This window comes from Eubalaena glacialis, chromosome 15 (assembly GCF_028564815.1).
Source record: "Eubalaena glacialis isolate mEubGla1 chromosome 15, mEubGla1.1.hap2.+ XY, whole genome shotgun sequence".
Lineage (NCBI taxonomy): Eukaryota > Metazoa > Chordata > Mammalia > Artiodactyla > Balaenidae > Eubalaena > Eubalaena glacialis.
In genome coordinates, this window is record NC_083730.1 from 46,341,082 (window position 1) to 46,356,743 (window position 15,662).

General features: G+C 33.6%; 1 protein-coding gene across 4 annotated transcripts in view; it reads left to right on the forward strand.

Annotated features, from left to right (window-relative positions):
• Positions 1–15,662, forward strand: part of TRAPPC8 (trafficking protein particle complex subunit 8) — an 88,149-nt gene that overhangs the window by 41,916 nt on the left and 30,571 nt on the right. For 3 of the 4 annotated variants that reach the window (XM_061169866.1, XM_061169869.1, XM_061169868.1), the window contains 7 exons: positions 2,104–2,328; positions 3,557–3,665; positions 5,099–5,293; positions 6,464–6,594; positions 9,498–9,572; positions 10,099–10,225; positions 12,139–12,293. In XM_061169866.1, coding sequence (XP_061025849.1) covers positions 2,104–2,328; positions 3,557–3,665; positions 5,099–5,293; positions 6,464–6,594; positions 9,498–9,572; positions 10,099–10,225; positions 12,139–12,293 — 1,017 coding nt within the window. The remainder of the gene's footprint in view (positions 1–2,103; positions 2,329–3,556; positions 3,666–5,098; positions 5,294–6,463; positions 6,595–9,497; positions 9,573–10,098; positions 10,226–12,138; positions 12,294–15,662) is intronic. The other variant, XM_061169867.1, reaches the window with a different exon arrangement.

Genomic DNA, 15,662 nt, shown 5'->3' on the forward strand with positions numbered 1-15,662 from the left:
GCATAGCAAGTTAAAAATGGCTACATTGTGGTAGGTTGACATACATTTGCTCTCTGGCCTAATAATCGTCTTTAACTGTAGTTATCTCGTGGAGTTAATGATTCCAAGGTAGGTTGCTGCTTTGTGACCACTCTCTGTATACCTTGAACCCAGAGAATCGCTTTCTCAAGTAGTAGAAACTTGAAAATATAACTGGTAATGAAGACCTATTGGAAAAGCAAATATATGTCCCATTGAAGTTTGTCAAGAACAGTATCTTCCTTGGAAGATAGGGCACGCATAGGGCACGTAATTCTGGCTGAGGCCAGGTTGTTTCTGAGAAGCACCAACTTTATAACATTTCCATTAAAAACAGGTGTGTGTATTGGGAGGGATGAGTGAGGAGCGTAGAGGAGATTATATATATAGTAATGTCATTTCTCAGTCCTCTCTGATTGTGAGTTCATGTTGAATTACTTGTCCCCAGAAATTTTTTATAATTCAATTTTTTCATTAAGAATATGAACACGTATAAGGTATTTAAAGTTAGAGAACTGACATTATAAGAGACTTTTACAGTTAAAAAAAAAAGTTAAGAAAGTGCTGGAGAAGGTGTTTGTGCCCAGAATACCCTGGAGAGTCTTTCTATTTTTTACTTCAAAAGGCAGACTGTAAATCCTTGTTACCTCTTAAATCTCTTTAGATGCTTTTTCAAGAGATCCTAAAAAATGCACTTGAACGTGACACTTTTAGACACGTTTGTTTCTCTGTATCTCTCAGTTTTTAAGATTCAGTAGCTGTGTTCCTTTACTAAATGCAGTACGGAGACTGGGTTTTTTGTTTTTTAAAGAAACATCACTTAAAAATTATTTTGAAATAATCTCAAACTTATAAAAAAGTTACAAGCACAGTTCAGAAGCTTTTGTTTACCTGAGCCATTTGAGAGTTGTGTACCTGGTGCCCCAGTACCCCCCAGTACTTTAGGACATATTTCCTGTTTCTTAGAAACAAAATTTTTTCTCCTGTATTACCATAAAACAACAATGAAAATCAAGAACTTAGTACTAATACAGTACTACTATCTAATCCTTAGACGCCATTCAGGTTTTGATAGTTGCCCCCTAAATGTCCTTTATAGTGAAGGATCCTGTTCAGAAGGATACTTTGACTTTTATGATATTGACACTTTTGATGATTATAGGCCAATTATTTTGTATAATGTCCCTCAGTTTAGGCTTATCTGATGTTTCTTCATCCTGAGATTCAAATCGGGTATCTGTGTAAGAATATCACAAAAGAGAGACTGTTCTTATTGCATGCTATCAAGTGGCAGATGATTTTGATTTGCTTTCTTTATCTCTTTTCAAGAAAACATTTCCTAAAAAAATGAACAATTCTGGTAAAACATGGTACAGAATTTGTAAATCTGCCCTGGAGAGGGGAGTGGTTACAAGAATTTAGTCTGAAGCAAAAGGTGAGGTGGAGAGAAGCCTTTTTCTTGGTACCAAATCCCATTTTTAGAATGGAGGTTGTCTGAGTTTAGAGGGTGGCAGTGATATGTAATTAAAGCCAAATATCTGCTCATGGGTGTGGCAGGATGCAGCGGTGGGCAGAAGAAAAGGATGCCAAACTCTATCACTACCAAACAAACAAGACCAATAAATATATTTACATACTTATACCATATACTCATACATGCAGTATTAGCACACACATTACTGTTCAGCCCAGTGCAGTGGTGTAGAGAGCTGACCATAACAGAATTTAGACTTTACAAGCTAGCTCTCAACTACAAGCTAACGACAAGTCTCTAAGTGATCCATGACTCCATGTGCTACTGCTCTGGAAACTCCCAGGTGGTTTTTCATGAAGTCATTATTAGCCCTGACTTCTTAGACTTCTTGCCCTTGGACAGAGCAGCTACTTGTTTGCTTCAGAACCTCTTGGTTTTTAGCAGTAATTGCAAAGGGGTTTTCATAAATGTTAGTTTCATTTTCCTCATCATCCCAGTGTCTGTTAGAGGAAGAACTAATTACCAGTTACTTGATTTCGTGTGTGTGTGTATTTTTTCCAGTCCAAGAGAAATTTGGGTTGTAATACTTTGTTTTGTATATTTTCTTACAGAAGAAACATGCTTTACGCTGCTATTGTCAAGCCATGCAAGTTTACAAAGGAAAAGGCTGGTCTCTTGCAGAGGATCACATTAACTTCACCATTGGACGTCAGTCCTATACTCTTAGGCAACTGGACAATGCTGTGTCTGCTTTTAGGCATATTTTAATCAATGAAAGTAAACAATCTGCTGCTCAACAAGGGGCCTTCCTCAGAGAATATCTTTATGTTTACAAGGTGAACACTTATTTTCAGGAGTGGATGTTAAAATTATATTTGTCATTATTCTCAGCAAAAAGCACATTCAGTACTAGCTAGTAGGAGTCTTATAAGTGGTTTTATTAGAATATGTGCAATTATCTGTCTTAATATGGCAGGCTAGGCTTTTTGGTCATAGATCTGAGTTGCGTTGCCCTTCCACAGTTCTCATAAAAGAGAATTTTAATATTCCAGTAAACATTTGTATCTGTACTTGGAATCTTAAAAAAAGAAAAGATGCCATGAGCTTTCTGGACTGTTTCTTCATTATGTATTTTTGAATTATAACTGGTTTTACAGTATATTGGGTTATCTCCCCATTTGGAAAGTACATTCCTCTCTTTTTCCTATGAAAGATAAGGAGATACGGATCTGTGGGAGGTAGATAGATTAATTTGATGTAATGCAGAAAAATTAATAGGAAGAAAAAATATTTCACTGAGACAGGAGGATAGTAACTTTAAAGCATTGTTTTGTGGAAAAATGGAAAGTTGTAATTTTTTCCTCAGGGTCCATGAATAGTAAATATTTTATCTGTCCTGCAAAATATAATTACCCTTTTATACTTTATTAATTTGAAATCATATGGGTAAGAATTTTGGCAGATAGGATGCTATAATGAATCCAGGTAAAAAACATACAAAAATAAAGATGTGGTACATATATACAATGGAATATTACTCAGCCATAAAAAGGAATGAAATTGGGTCATTTGTAGAGACGTGGATGGATCTAGAGACAGTCATACAGAGTGAAGTTAAGTCAGAAAGAGAAAAACAAATACTGTATATTAATGCATATATGTGGAACCTAGAAAAATGGTACAGATGAACCAGTTTGCAGGGCAGAAATAGAGACACAGATGTAGAGAACAAAAGTATGGACACCAAGTGGGGAAAGCGGCGGGGTGGGGGAGGGGTGGTGGTGTGATTAAAATAATAATAATAATAATATTTGGAGGTATAACATCCAGAGAGAACTAACTAGCAGAGTAACCTTAGGGAGATTCTCTTGGACCACAATCAATGATATCTAAAGTTCTTCCCAGTTATAAAATTTTATGACTCTAAAATATTAAGTAAAACTAGTAATTAATATTCTTGTTTAACATGTTTTTAATATCTTGTGTATTAAAAAATGAGGAAGCACATTTTGAAGATAACGAAGTTTTCTCAAAAATTGTTCTTTTCTTTGGTATTTTTCCTAGAATGTAAGTCAGCTATCACCAGATGGTCCTTTACCACAGCTTCCTTTACCATATATTAACAGTTCAGCAACACGGGTTTTCTTTGGCCACGACAGACGACCAGCAGATGGTTAGTAAAGTTTAATTTGGCTTTGTTACCTCTTGACTTTTTTTTTTTTTAAGTGTTTTCATCTTTTTCCATTTAAAAAATAATGTGTAGTTGTTAAAGAATATTTGAAAATAAACAGCAATACCATATCATCTATCATCCTGCTACCTGAGCTACTACTTCGGGGTTTTCCTTCCAGCTTTAAAAACTAAAAACAGTAACAACAAAATAGCTGTACTTATAATGACTTTTCTTATATAATATAAAGAATTCTCATGTTATTACATAATCTTGATAAACATTTTTAATGGCTGTAAAATATTCCATTCAGTGCATATAAAGTATTGTAACATTTGCTTGTTATATAGTTTCCATCTTTTTGCTTATATAAAATCTAAGTTGTAATAGACATTTTTGTGGATAAAACTTGTCTTAACATTTTATTATGGAAAATTTCAAATGTACACAGATGCAGTGAACAGTTGCCAATATTATGCTCTTCTTGTTGTAAGACTTTTTTAAAACATAGGATTATTTCCTTAGCATTGAGCCATAGAATGGCAGTCCTGGGCCAAAAGTATAAATATATCAAGGGTCTTTATGCATGTTAAAGTAAACTTTGTAATTTTAAGCCTTCTTAATTGGAGCTTAATATGTTTCTTTTTAAGAGCTAATTTAGTAATTTATTTAAAAATTTTTATCAGGATGCTTATAGCAGCATTGTTTTTAGTAGCAAGAAAAGTAAAACAGCAGGGAATGAATTGATAAATTTTGGTATATTCATATAATGGTTTCATGGATAATACCTACAACATAAAGCTGAGTGAAAAAAGTTGCAGAATGATGGCTGAAATGTAATTCCATTTATATAAATTTCAAAAATATAAACCAACTCTATGAATTGTTTATGTATACACTCATTTGGTAAGGTAAAAAAAATAAAAAATATGAGTGTGAATGCTATATTTCTGCTTCAGAGTAGCTCTGGGAAGAAGTGGTACCAGTGGAGGAGATGAAGGAGAGTGACAGGATTGGGGAGGGTGACATAGAGGACATCAACTCTATCTGTAACGTTTATTTTATGTTTAAATAAAATTTGGGATCATATAACAAAGTTGACATTTGTTAAATTTTGATATACAAGTATTTGTTATATTATTCTCCATGCTTTGTTCGTATGTTTGAAATACTTAATATAAAATTGTAGACGACTAGGAAGATGTGTTCTTTCAGAGTCAGAAGGAAAAAAGCATCAATATTATAAGTTAAGTTCCAATCAGGCTAGAATTAGTAAGAGGATATTTTTCTCTCAAATAATTGGAAATAGGCAAGAATGGTATATGTGTTTATTTGGATACCTTAGACTTTTATTTTAAATATATTTCATTTGAGGGCAGGTGTTAATAAATATGTGTATTTAATAGTGACACTTTTCTTTTTTCTTTTTTTTTAAGGTGAAAAGCAAGCAGCTACTCATGTAAGTCTTGATCAAGAATATGACTCTGAATCCTCTCAGCAATGGCGAGAACTTGAGGAACACGTTGTGGCTGTGGTCAACAGAGGAGTACTTCCATCCAACTTCCACCCCACAGAGTACTGTTTGAACAGTTATTCGGATAACTCAAGATTTCCGCTCACAGTTGTAGAAGGTGATATACTTGAATTTCTTTTTTAAAAATATTTATTTATTTAATTATTTATTTATATTTATTTATTTTGGCTGTGCTGGGTCTTAGTTGTGGCACACAGGATCTTTAGTTGCAACACACAGGATCTTTAGTTGCAGCATGCGGGATCTTCTTAGTTGTAGCATGCGGACTTCTTAGTTGTGGCATGCATGTGGGATCTAGTTCCCTGACCAGGGATCCAACCTGGACCCCCTGCATTGGGAACGTGGAGTCTTACCCACTGGACAACCAGGGAAGTCCCTTGAATTTCTGTTCATGGGTTTTTTTGGGTTTTTTCCCCCACATCTTTATTGGAGTATAAATGCTTTACAATGTTGTGTTAGTTTCTGCTGTACAACAACGTGAATCAGCTTTTACTTGTTTTGTTTACAGTGTATTCAGGATAATGTGGGGTTTTTTGTTTTTTTCTTTTAATTAAATTAATTAATTAATTAATTTGGGCTGTGTTGGGTCTTTGTTGCCGCGCGTGGGCTTTTTCTAATTGTGGCGAGCGGGAGCTACTCTTCATTGCTGTGCACGAGCTTCTCATTGTGGTGCACGGGCTTCTCATTGCGGTGGCTTCTCTTGTTGCGGAGCACGGGCTCTAGGCACACGGGCTTCAGTAGCTGTGGCACGTGGGCTCAGTAGTTGTGGGTCGCGGGCTCTAGAGCACAGGCTCAGTAGTTGTGGCGCACGGGCTTAGTTGCTCCGTGGCATGTGGGATCTTCCCGGACCAGGGCTCGAACCCGTGTCACCTGCATTGGCAGGCGGATTCTTAACCACTGCGCCACCAGGGAAGCCCTCAAGATAATGTTCTGCATGCCAAATATGACTAGAAGTTGGGGGTGCAAAAGTAAATTGAGTACTCATAATATAGTGAGCTGCATTTGTAAAACCATGCAGTGGGGGCTTTAATACAGGAATATGCAATGTACTTTTGGAATATAGAAGACAGAATGACATTCTTTGGTACAGAGAAATTGGGGAAATCTTCTTGAGAAGGTAATTTAAACTGGATCCTGAATAAATGGACATTTACAAGGTGATAGGCAGAAATGCAGAGCTGTGAAAGGAAGGTGTGTTCAGAGAATTGAAGCATAGGGTGATGTATGGGGTTTATTCACGTTATTAATTTAGGCCTTTCTTTTATAGAGCCAATAACAGTGGAAGTGGCTTTTAGAAACCCTTTGAAAGTTCCACTTTTGTTGACTGATTTGTCATTGCTCTGGAAGTTTCAACCTAAAGATGTCAGTGGAAAGGAAAATGGAGAAGTTAAAGAACTAGTAAGTTGTTAAAAGGTATTTGTAATAAGCATGTTTCAGTAACAGTCTAACAGATGCTGTAATAACATTTCAACTTCTGTTCAGTGAGCTGAAGTTACTCTTTTTTATGCTTATTTTCCCTAGTTACAAAAAGTATGATATATGCTTATTGAAAATTGAGAGTACAGAAGAAGATAAGGATAGAAGTAAAACTGTTCTGTCTTCTCAGCATTTATTTCTTCCAGTTTTATTGAGATATAACTGACATACAGCGTTGTATAAGTTTAAGGTGTACAGCATAATGATTTGACTTAACATACCTCAAGAAATGGTTATCATAGTAAGTTTACTAGCATCCATCATCTTATATAGATACAAAATTAAAGAAATAGAAGAAAATATTTTTCCTTGTGATGAGAATGCTTAGGATTTTCTCTTAACTTTCTTATATAACGTACAGCAGTGTTAGTTATATTTATTATGCTGTACATTACGTTTCTGGTATCTTATCTTACAACTGGAATTTTGTATCTTTTGACTTCTTTCATCCAGTTCCCCCTCTCCCCACTCCCTGCCTCTGATAACCACAAATCAGATCTCTTTTTCTATGAGTTTGTTCATTTGTTTTTTTGTTTTTGAGGTATAATTGACCTACAACGCTATGTTAGTTCCTGATACACAACATAGTGATTTGCTATTTCTGTACATTTTAAAATGATCACCATAATAAGTCTAGTTGTCATCTGTCACCATACAAAGATGTTACAGAGTTATTGACCATATTCCCCACATTGTACATTTCTTGTGACTCATTTACTTTGCAACTGGAAGTTTGTACCTCTTAATCTCCCTCACCTATTTCCTCCCACCCCACCCCCTGGCAGTTACCTGTTTGTTTTCTGTATCTATGACTGTTTCTGTTTTGTTATGTTTGTTCATTTGTTTTGCTTCTTAGATTTCACTGTCTTCTCAGTATTTAGAACTAACTACTTTAACACTTATTGTATGCCTTTCTAATCATTTGCATTTGTATGTTTTTTCCTCATACATGGGATTCTCATTATGTATGTTGCTTTTTTCATTCGTATTTATATGCATATTTTGGTATTAAATATATTAATATTTCATTTTTGTATAATATTCCATAACATGAATGGTCTGTAAGCTATTCTACTCTCTCTCCATTGGTAGTAGTTTTGGAAGTTTTCATTTGTTTACTATTATAATAATTCATTGGTGAAAATTTGGGTACATAGTTTTTTATCCTGATTACTTCTGTAGGAAAAATTCCTAGGGAATTTTAGGGAATAAATATTTTAATACTCTTGGTTTCCCAAAAGGTCATACCAGCAAGCTTTGCACCAGCAGTATATGGGGTTGGATATCTCATCTTTGCAAGATTAAGTATTCTTATTTATTTAAAAAAATTTCGATTTTATAGGTTAAGAAAAATGCTGTCTTACTATTTTATTTTCCATTTCATTGATTTCTAGTGAAGTTGAAGTTCTTGTTTTTGTATTTCTTCTTTTATGAATTGTCATAACTTTCATTTATATTTATCTTTTTTCTTATGTATGTCTGTAATAATTTCTTTATATATTTAAGATAGTTATTTTTGAGGCAGGAAATTTTGTTACCCAGCTGATTGTAACAGAAATAACTTGGGCAAGTACATTTTTTTACTTAGTTATTTATTAGTTTATTCACCAATATCTTTTATGTTACTTATACTTCTTTATACTACCTTGCTATGTGCTTTAATAATGTGGTAAAAATTATTTTTAAATTGGGAAGTATCCCAATATTTTGGTGCTGATTTATGAAGAGAGAACTTGAAAGAAGATGTCTGTTATACTAACTTTAAACTATTTGAACTATTTCTCTTGAAGCGTTTTCAGTTTTTTAAAGGTTGCGTTATTAAGTCTTAAGTCTTGCTGCTTAAATTCATTGAAGACATTTTGTAATTATTTGTACTTATTGTGAATAGTTTTGAAAGATTGAGGTTTCCCAGGCTCTATTCTGACTTGAATTTTAGCAACCTCAGTAATTTTTCTAATGTTTTTTGGATGCCTGGAATACAAATTAGAAGAGTATAAATTGTTCACTCTTGGAAAAGTTTTTTTAAAAGATCTATTAGTTTTTGATGTGTGTTAGTCTGTTCAAGATATTAGGTTTTAAAGGAGGTTTATTAAAGTTAAGTGAAAATTGTCATTGTGTATAATGAAGTTGCACTTTTTTCTGTAAATTTCAAACTTTTTGGGTTTCTTCATGAGCTTCTACTGGTGATGGACTAAGATGCTGAATTGGAATTTAGGGAAATGAAATTTTTATTTCTTGTGTCAGTTAGCTAATTTCATGGTAAAAGTTAAACAGGGTTTATGAGGATTAAGTTTACCCCCAGTGTGAGCCAACTTTAGCTCTGCTTTTGGAAGAGACAGGACTTTTTTGCTCTCCCACACTGCCCTTATTGTCCACCAATCTTACGTATCCTACTTAAGCTGTTATTACTTTTTCCATGTGTAATTAGCCAATTTGGAAAAAGAGGCTGGTCGGAGTAAAAGATGAAAAGATTTGCTCTTATTGCAAGATTAAATTAAATGGCCATTTTTTTGCGATGAGCAACTGAACTTGTATCTCTTGAGGTTTTATCTTCTTGGTGGCTGTGACTTTGAGTAGATCACTTATCCTCTGCAGTTGAATTGGACTGAATGAAATGAAAATAAAATAAATCAAGTGCCTACTACTGCATGACTTTACTGCCGGTGTGAAATCAAAGCACTTTGCATATTGCTTAGCACATGGTGAAAAGCTAATAAATGCTAACTATAACTATTGTTATTGTTCTTAAATATTGATACATAGAAATGTTAATAATCTGATACTTTATTCGTTAGAATGTATATTTTACATAATTTACTTTTCAGGTAAAAGGTGAACCTGAAATGATTGGAACTGAAGTTGTTTCAGAATTCTTAATTAATAGTGAAGAATCTAAAGTGGTAATTGTTTCATTATTTTTCTGTCAAGTCTTTAAAAGTAAGATGAAAATAAATTTTAAAAATCCATTTATTCAGTTTGTTTTATATTCCAGTTTTCTTAAAAACTAAAATTTGGAATATTAGGAAACTGGAATTGCACGGGGGGAAATTGATTGGGAAAGTAGGTTTGCAGTGGTCTTTAGTTTGTTAATTTCCTAAGAAGCCTGGTGAAAAAAGTTTTTGCTTTCTTCTTGGGATGAGTGTTGTAATTTCATATGATATTTGGTTGACCAGAATATTTTGGTTTTTATTAAAAGTACTGATGAGGATCCAGGCCCATAACTTCTGAATTTAGAAAATTTCTTTTGAAGAAAATGCTTTCTAGTAAGAGAAATCAATTGATAGTTAAGTTTAGGTCATGAGTTTTTATTGATATTAAATTATATTGATATTAAATATAAATTCTGCAACATTACAGAATTTAGGTATTGTACTATTTAAGAGACTATGAAAACAGATAATAAGAGTGACTTAAATATCTCCACAGGCAAGGCTAAAGCTCTTTCCCCATCACATAGGGGAGCTGCATATTCTGGGAGTTGTTTATAATCTTGGCACTATTCAGGGCTCCATGACAGTAGATGGCATTGGTGCTCTTCCTGGATGTCACACAGGTAAAGCTATAGAAACTAATAATTAAATCTCCATAGAATAAAATGAAAACTGAGGTATTTTAAAAAATAAGTTTAATGTACATTTAATAAGGCACTTAATCAAATGAAAGAATGAATAATTTGGATTATTTTTAACTCTGCCGTTGCTTCAAAAATAAACAACTTTATTCCCTTCTGACGTATTTTTGATAATTCTTTGGTTCTACCATATGTATTTTTCTTTTTTGTTATTGATCCAAATTTAGTAAATTCTAACTAAATATATTCTAACCATTGGTTGAGATGTCTGCTGCCAGTACAAAAATTGTCTGAATATATTCTATTTTTTGAATATGCAAACCAAAGACCAGTGTTTTCATATCATTGGATGTGAAACACCTTAAATTCTGTCATCTGTTTTGTAAAAAGAGTAGGATTTAGAGTTAAGCTGATATTCTTGGTGCCCCAGATGATAAGTTTTACAAAGTTTTGAAGAGTAAAACTACCAGATATATGTTTAACATGGTTTGCCTTTTTTTTGCCCTTTAATTTCATGGAACCCTTCTAATATTACCTTGTAATTGTTATTTGAGTTTAAGTTGACAAGATGCTAGAGAGAGAGTTTACTATAAAATCCATCACTTGTATCTCTTAATTTTAGTAGCTAAGTCTTATTATTTTTTTAACAAATTATGGTCATTGGCAGACTTGAATTTAGCATTTACAAAAGCTGATTATATTGGGAAATCTTTTGGGAACACTTGGAAGATTTGTTGGTCCTTTTAACCTTCACTTGGATATTTCTACTTTCCTGCATATCTAGGATAATTCAATAAAACATTTTTTAAAAAGTATACAGAAGTGGAATGAATCCATAAGAATTCAAAAATTATAAACAAAAAATTGATACTAAAGTTGAGTATGGTGTTTATGCATTTGTGTGTAATTCTATACTATATGTGTACTATATGTGTAATTCTTGGTTGAAAAGCACCAGACAAGATTCTTTTATAAATAATATTGCTAATTTTTGAATATTTTAAGTAAGTAAACTGAGTGTTAAAAACTTTTTGAAGCTTCTTTCCTTTCCCACTGTAGCTACCTAGGATTTTAATCGAGTACCACAAAGTTACGGTTGTCAATAAATTATAGCTAATTGCTTCATTTAAGGTACCAAATATATGCATTAATAAATATGTTATTTTATGACATTAGTGGGAGGAGAACCTGAATTAACTATTAAGTTGCATCTTATAGCAGAATTTTTCTGAAGTTTTAGTGTAGTTCTATTTACTATGTAAAATGCTAATAGGGATCTGGGTCAGATGAGGTATGGGAAATGCTGCGTTGTGTGTCTGGTCTGGGAGTATCACGGTGATCTTCAGCACATTAAAGTCTCTAAGTATTCCTGCAGGAAATATAATTGTACACCCTGGCTTTTTTCACACCTACATGCAATGTGTGGAAGCTTTTGAGGAAAATCTCACATGATTATTAAGTGAGTTTAATATTGAGAAAGCTACCTATACTATCTTTAATTTTCTTTGTGCAGTCTATTAAGAAGATGTAGTTATTTATAATCCAGAAATAATTCAAATTAATATATATATTGAATATGAGTAGCTGTTCTGTCAGATAGATCTTTTTGGTTAATAGCCATTATGGTTAAATATAGGTTTCAAAAACTTCCTATTTAGTAGTCCTTCTGCAAAGTAAGTAAATCCTAATAAAATGAGAAATTAAGCAGCATGCAATAGGTATTGTTAAGCATGGAAATAAAATATGCTTAACTCTTTGATTAACCATGCTAATTAGTAATTGTCTAGAATTTTTCTAGAAATAATCTGAAACATACAGTATTCATATATTCAAGCTAAATTGTTATCAGTTAACATACCAAATTATTTTAGGGCATTGATTGTTTTCTATTTCAGGAAAGCAGTCCTTGAGTATGTCAGTCCGAGGGAGACAGGATTTAGAAATTCAAGGTCCTCGACTTAACAACACAAAAGAGGAGAAAACATCTATTAAATATGGTCCTGATCGACGTCTAGATCCCATAATCACTGAGGAAATGCCACTGTTGGAGGTATTTCACTTTTTAAAATTTCATGCACTTAATTATTTATCTGTAAGGTGAGGATGATATTTTGGGTAGATTAATTTTAGACTTTGGTATTATTGATTTAGACTTTGGTATGATATTTTGGGTAGATTAATTTTAGCCTTTGGTTGCACTTTGAAATTCTTGGGGACTTCCCTGGCGGTCCAGTGGTTGAGACTCTGTGCTTCCGCAGTGGGGTTGTGGGGGGTGCGGGTTCGGTCCCTGGTCGGGGAGCTGGGATCCGGCGTGCTGGTGTGCTGTGTGGTGCGGCCAAAAAAAAGCTGATGCTGAACAGATGTAATTCGCAAAGATAAGGTAATCATGAAAATTAGCATTAAGTCACAGCCAGGTTGTAAGATATAATCCTCAAAGTACTAATGGAAGTTGAGAAAAACCTTCTGAAAGAACACTTTGGTTGTTATTAAAATCAATGGCTCTTTCTGGGTAGGACATAAAAATAACAGGAGTTAATTCTTGTAAAAAATTTAAGCAATATAGATAATTTTTATATGAATAAAACCAATATTCCCTTCACTTTCTTTGTATCCCACCCTGTCATACTTTCATGCCATCTTTTAGTTGCAAAAGATAGAAACTGATGCTGGGTAGCATAACCCGCCTCCCCCCACCAATATTATTTAGTTTGAAGGATTTTGGAATATCTCATGGAAACTAAAGTAACATAGAACAGTAGGTCTCAAGGAAGAATAAGGACTCAGCAGCTCCAGGGAATTCGTAAAGCCTTTAGAAAGCATTACTTTTGATATGACTTCAGTCTTACAACTTCTGGTCTTTGTGCCACTTCATTACAAATTTCAAGTTTCTAGGAAAGAACTATGGCCCACCTTGAATCAGGTGTTTACCTGAGAGGCAGGCCAGTGGCACAGCCATGAAGTATACGTGTGAACACTGGAAGGAGGGCCTTCCTCCTGCATCCTCAGTTTTCCCTAGTAGGGGGGTTAGAAGCTTAGTCATTCACCTTTGGAAAGTGCTAGTGATTCCAAACTGATGTTTCTCTTTTCAGACCTTTCATTGTACACTTATATTATATATTTTTAGTAATCATACTGCACATTTTATCCTGTGACTTGCTTTTTGTCTTTAACAACAAAACTTGGTCTGTGTTTTCAATCAGTAAAATTCTTTTTTAACAGCTAGATAAGGTATTCCTTTATTCAGATACATTATAATGTATTTTAATCATTTATGTATTGATGAGTGTGGTTCTAGTTTTTCATCATTACTGACAGTTCTGCAGTAAACATTATTTACATATTTTGTTCATGTTCTAGTTTAGGCTAGGCTTTTAGAAATGGAATTGTTGGGTCAATCATGCAATATACTATAAAATTACCTTCAGCAAGGCTGTAGGAATTGACTCTTTTCCTTCAGAATGAGAGTGCCCATTGCTTCATGTCTGTGCCGTAATGGATACTGTCAGGTTTTTTGTTTTTAACTTCTGCAAATCAAAATGGCATTTCTTTGATAACTGATAGGGTTAGTCAATCTTCATTTTTTTGGTCCGTATGATCTTTTTCTTCTGTAAGTTCATATGATACCCTTTAGTTGGGTGTTACTTCCTTTTTCTCATTGGATGATTTTATGGGTACTAATCCTGTAGTGGTGGGGTAGGTAACATGCTCATGAAAACTGTGATGTGTGTGTGTTGAGGGAAAGGTATTGTTGAGCTGCATGTATTCTGCCCAGATTTTACACTTAATTATGTTGCATTTAAAGAGTTGTGTAGGGCAAATAAAAGACTCATTAAAGACTGATGGCAGTGCCAGTTTCTGGTTGATAAATATTTGCACATACTTTAACTTTGATTTGGTGTCTTTCACCACTTAAAGATTTGGAACTTATATTAAATCATTCTTAACTGATAGTCCTTTACTTGGTTGCTTCTAAGTTTTATATTTACTTACAGAGACTTCCCTAGTCAAAACTTTCATAGTTTTATTGTTTAGTGTCTTTGCTTTGAAATCCAAGGGAATATACTCTCTGAATGTCAGGGGGTAGGGATCAAACTTTGTTTCTAGTCCCAATTACCATTAATTGAATATTGGCAACTTATTATGGCATCTAATATATTAAAATCCTGAAAGTATATTATGCAGATGATACCTATTCTCCTTGACATTTCTTCTGTGTTTGTGTCAGTTCCATACTCTTGCTTTATCATCTTTTTTTTAATTTGGCAAGCCGAGGCCTCCTCATAATAATTTTTTTCTTACACTTGTGCCACTTTTGTCCAAGTTTGCAAGTTCCCACAATAATACAATAATGAAAATTGGCATTTTTATTACAATTGCATTGCTATAGCTAGGAGTTTTGAGACTGAAGATGAAATGAGTTGGGATCCAAATGTTATTTTAGGGCTATTCAATACCATTGTAGTTTACAAGTCACTAACTAATAAACATTTTGCTTAGGATTGTATATGTAAGAATTTGCTAGAGCTTACTTGCAAAAGGGGAGATTCTGACCTCTCTGGTTAAAGTTTTGAGATAAATCAGTAGAGAATACCAAAATACTCAGTTTTTATAGATTCTCCTAGCTTATGGTTTTTATTATACCATATCAGTTAAATGTTCTTCAGTTATTAAGACTGTTAAATGTGCCAATGGTTTTTAAGTGCAATGCTTCTCAGGCACACATTGTTAAGGATAGAGCTTAGCTTTTCATAAGCCCATCTCTAATTATTTGATCTTGGAAAGTTTCTTCACTTATAAAATGAGGAAAGTTGAACCAGTTGACTTTAAGTTTGTTTGACTTTAAGTTCTGTTTAACTCAACAGTCTTTAAATTTACATTCATCTTGTTTTCGATATTGCTGGTTCTGTACTTAACTTTGCCTCTTGCATACCATAGTATTTTTGTTTTGTTTTGTTTTTTTAATTTTATTGTTATAGATGCAATTCTCCCTGAAAAGGGTGTTTTAGAGCAGAGGACCTCTTGTTCTACATAATACAGCAACTGGTGTTTGGTTAATTAAACAAAAAAGCTTGTAAAGTGAATAACCAAAAAAACCATAATAGATCCATACCCTAAACATTTTACCTTAATTGAAAACATACAAATATCCATTTATTTACTATTTTGGGGGTGTGGGTTTAGGTTAGAGGTCTTTTCTATGAGTTCTTTGTGTTGGTATGGGTTTCCTAATAGGAGTTTCATTTCATCTTTCATGCATTCTTCCACATCCATAAGTTGACATTTTAAGTTTCCAGTTTTGGTTTCTTCAGAGTGAGAAGCTAAGGAAAACTGTCAGGTAATCTAAGTACAGTATACGTCTAGATTTTATCTACAGATAAAAGTTGTACTTTAAGGTATAAAAGAGGGTGGGTTTAGTAGA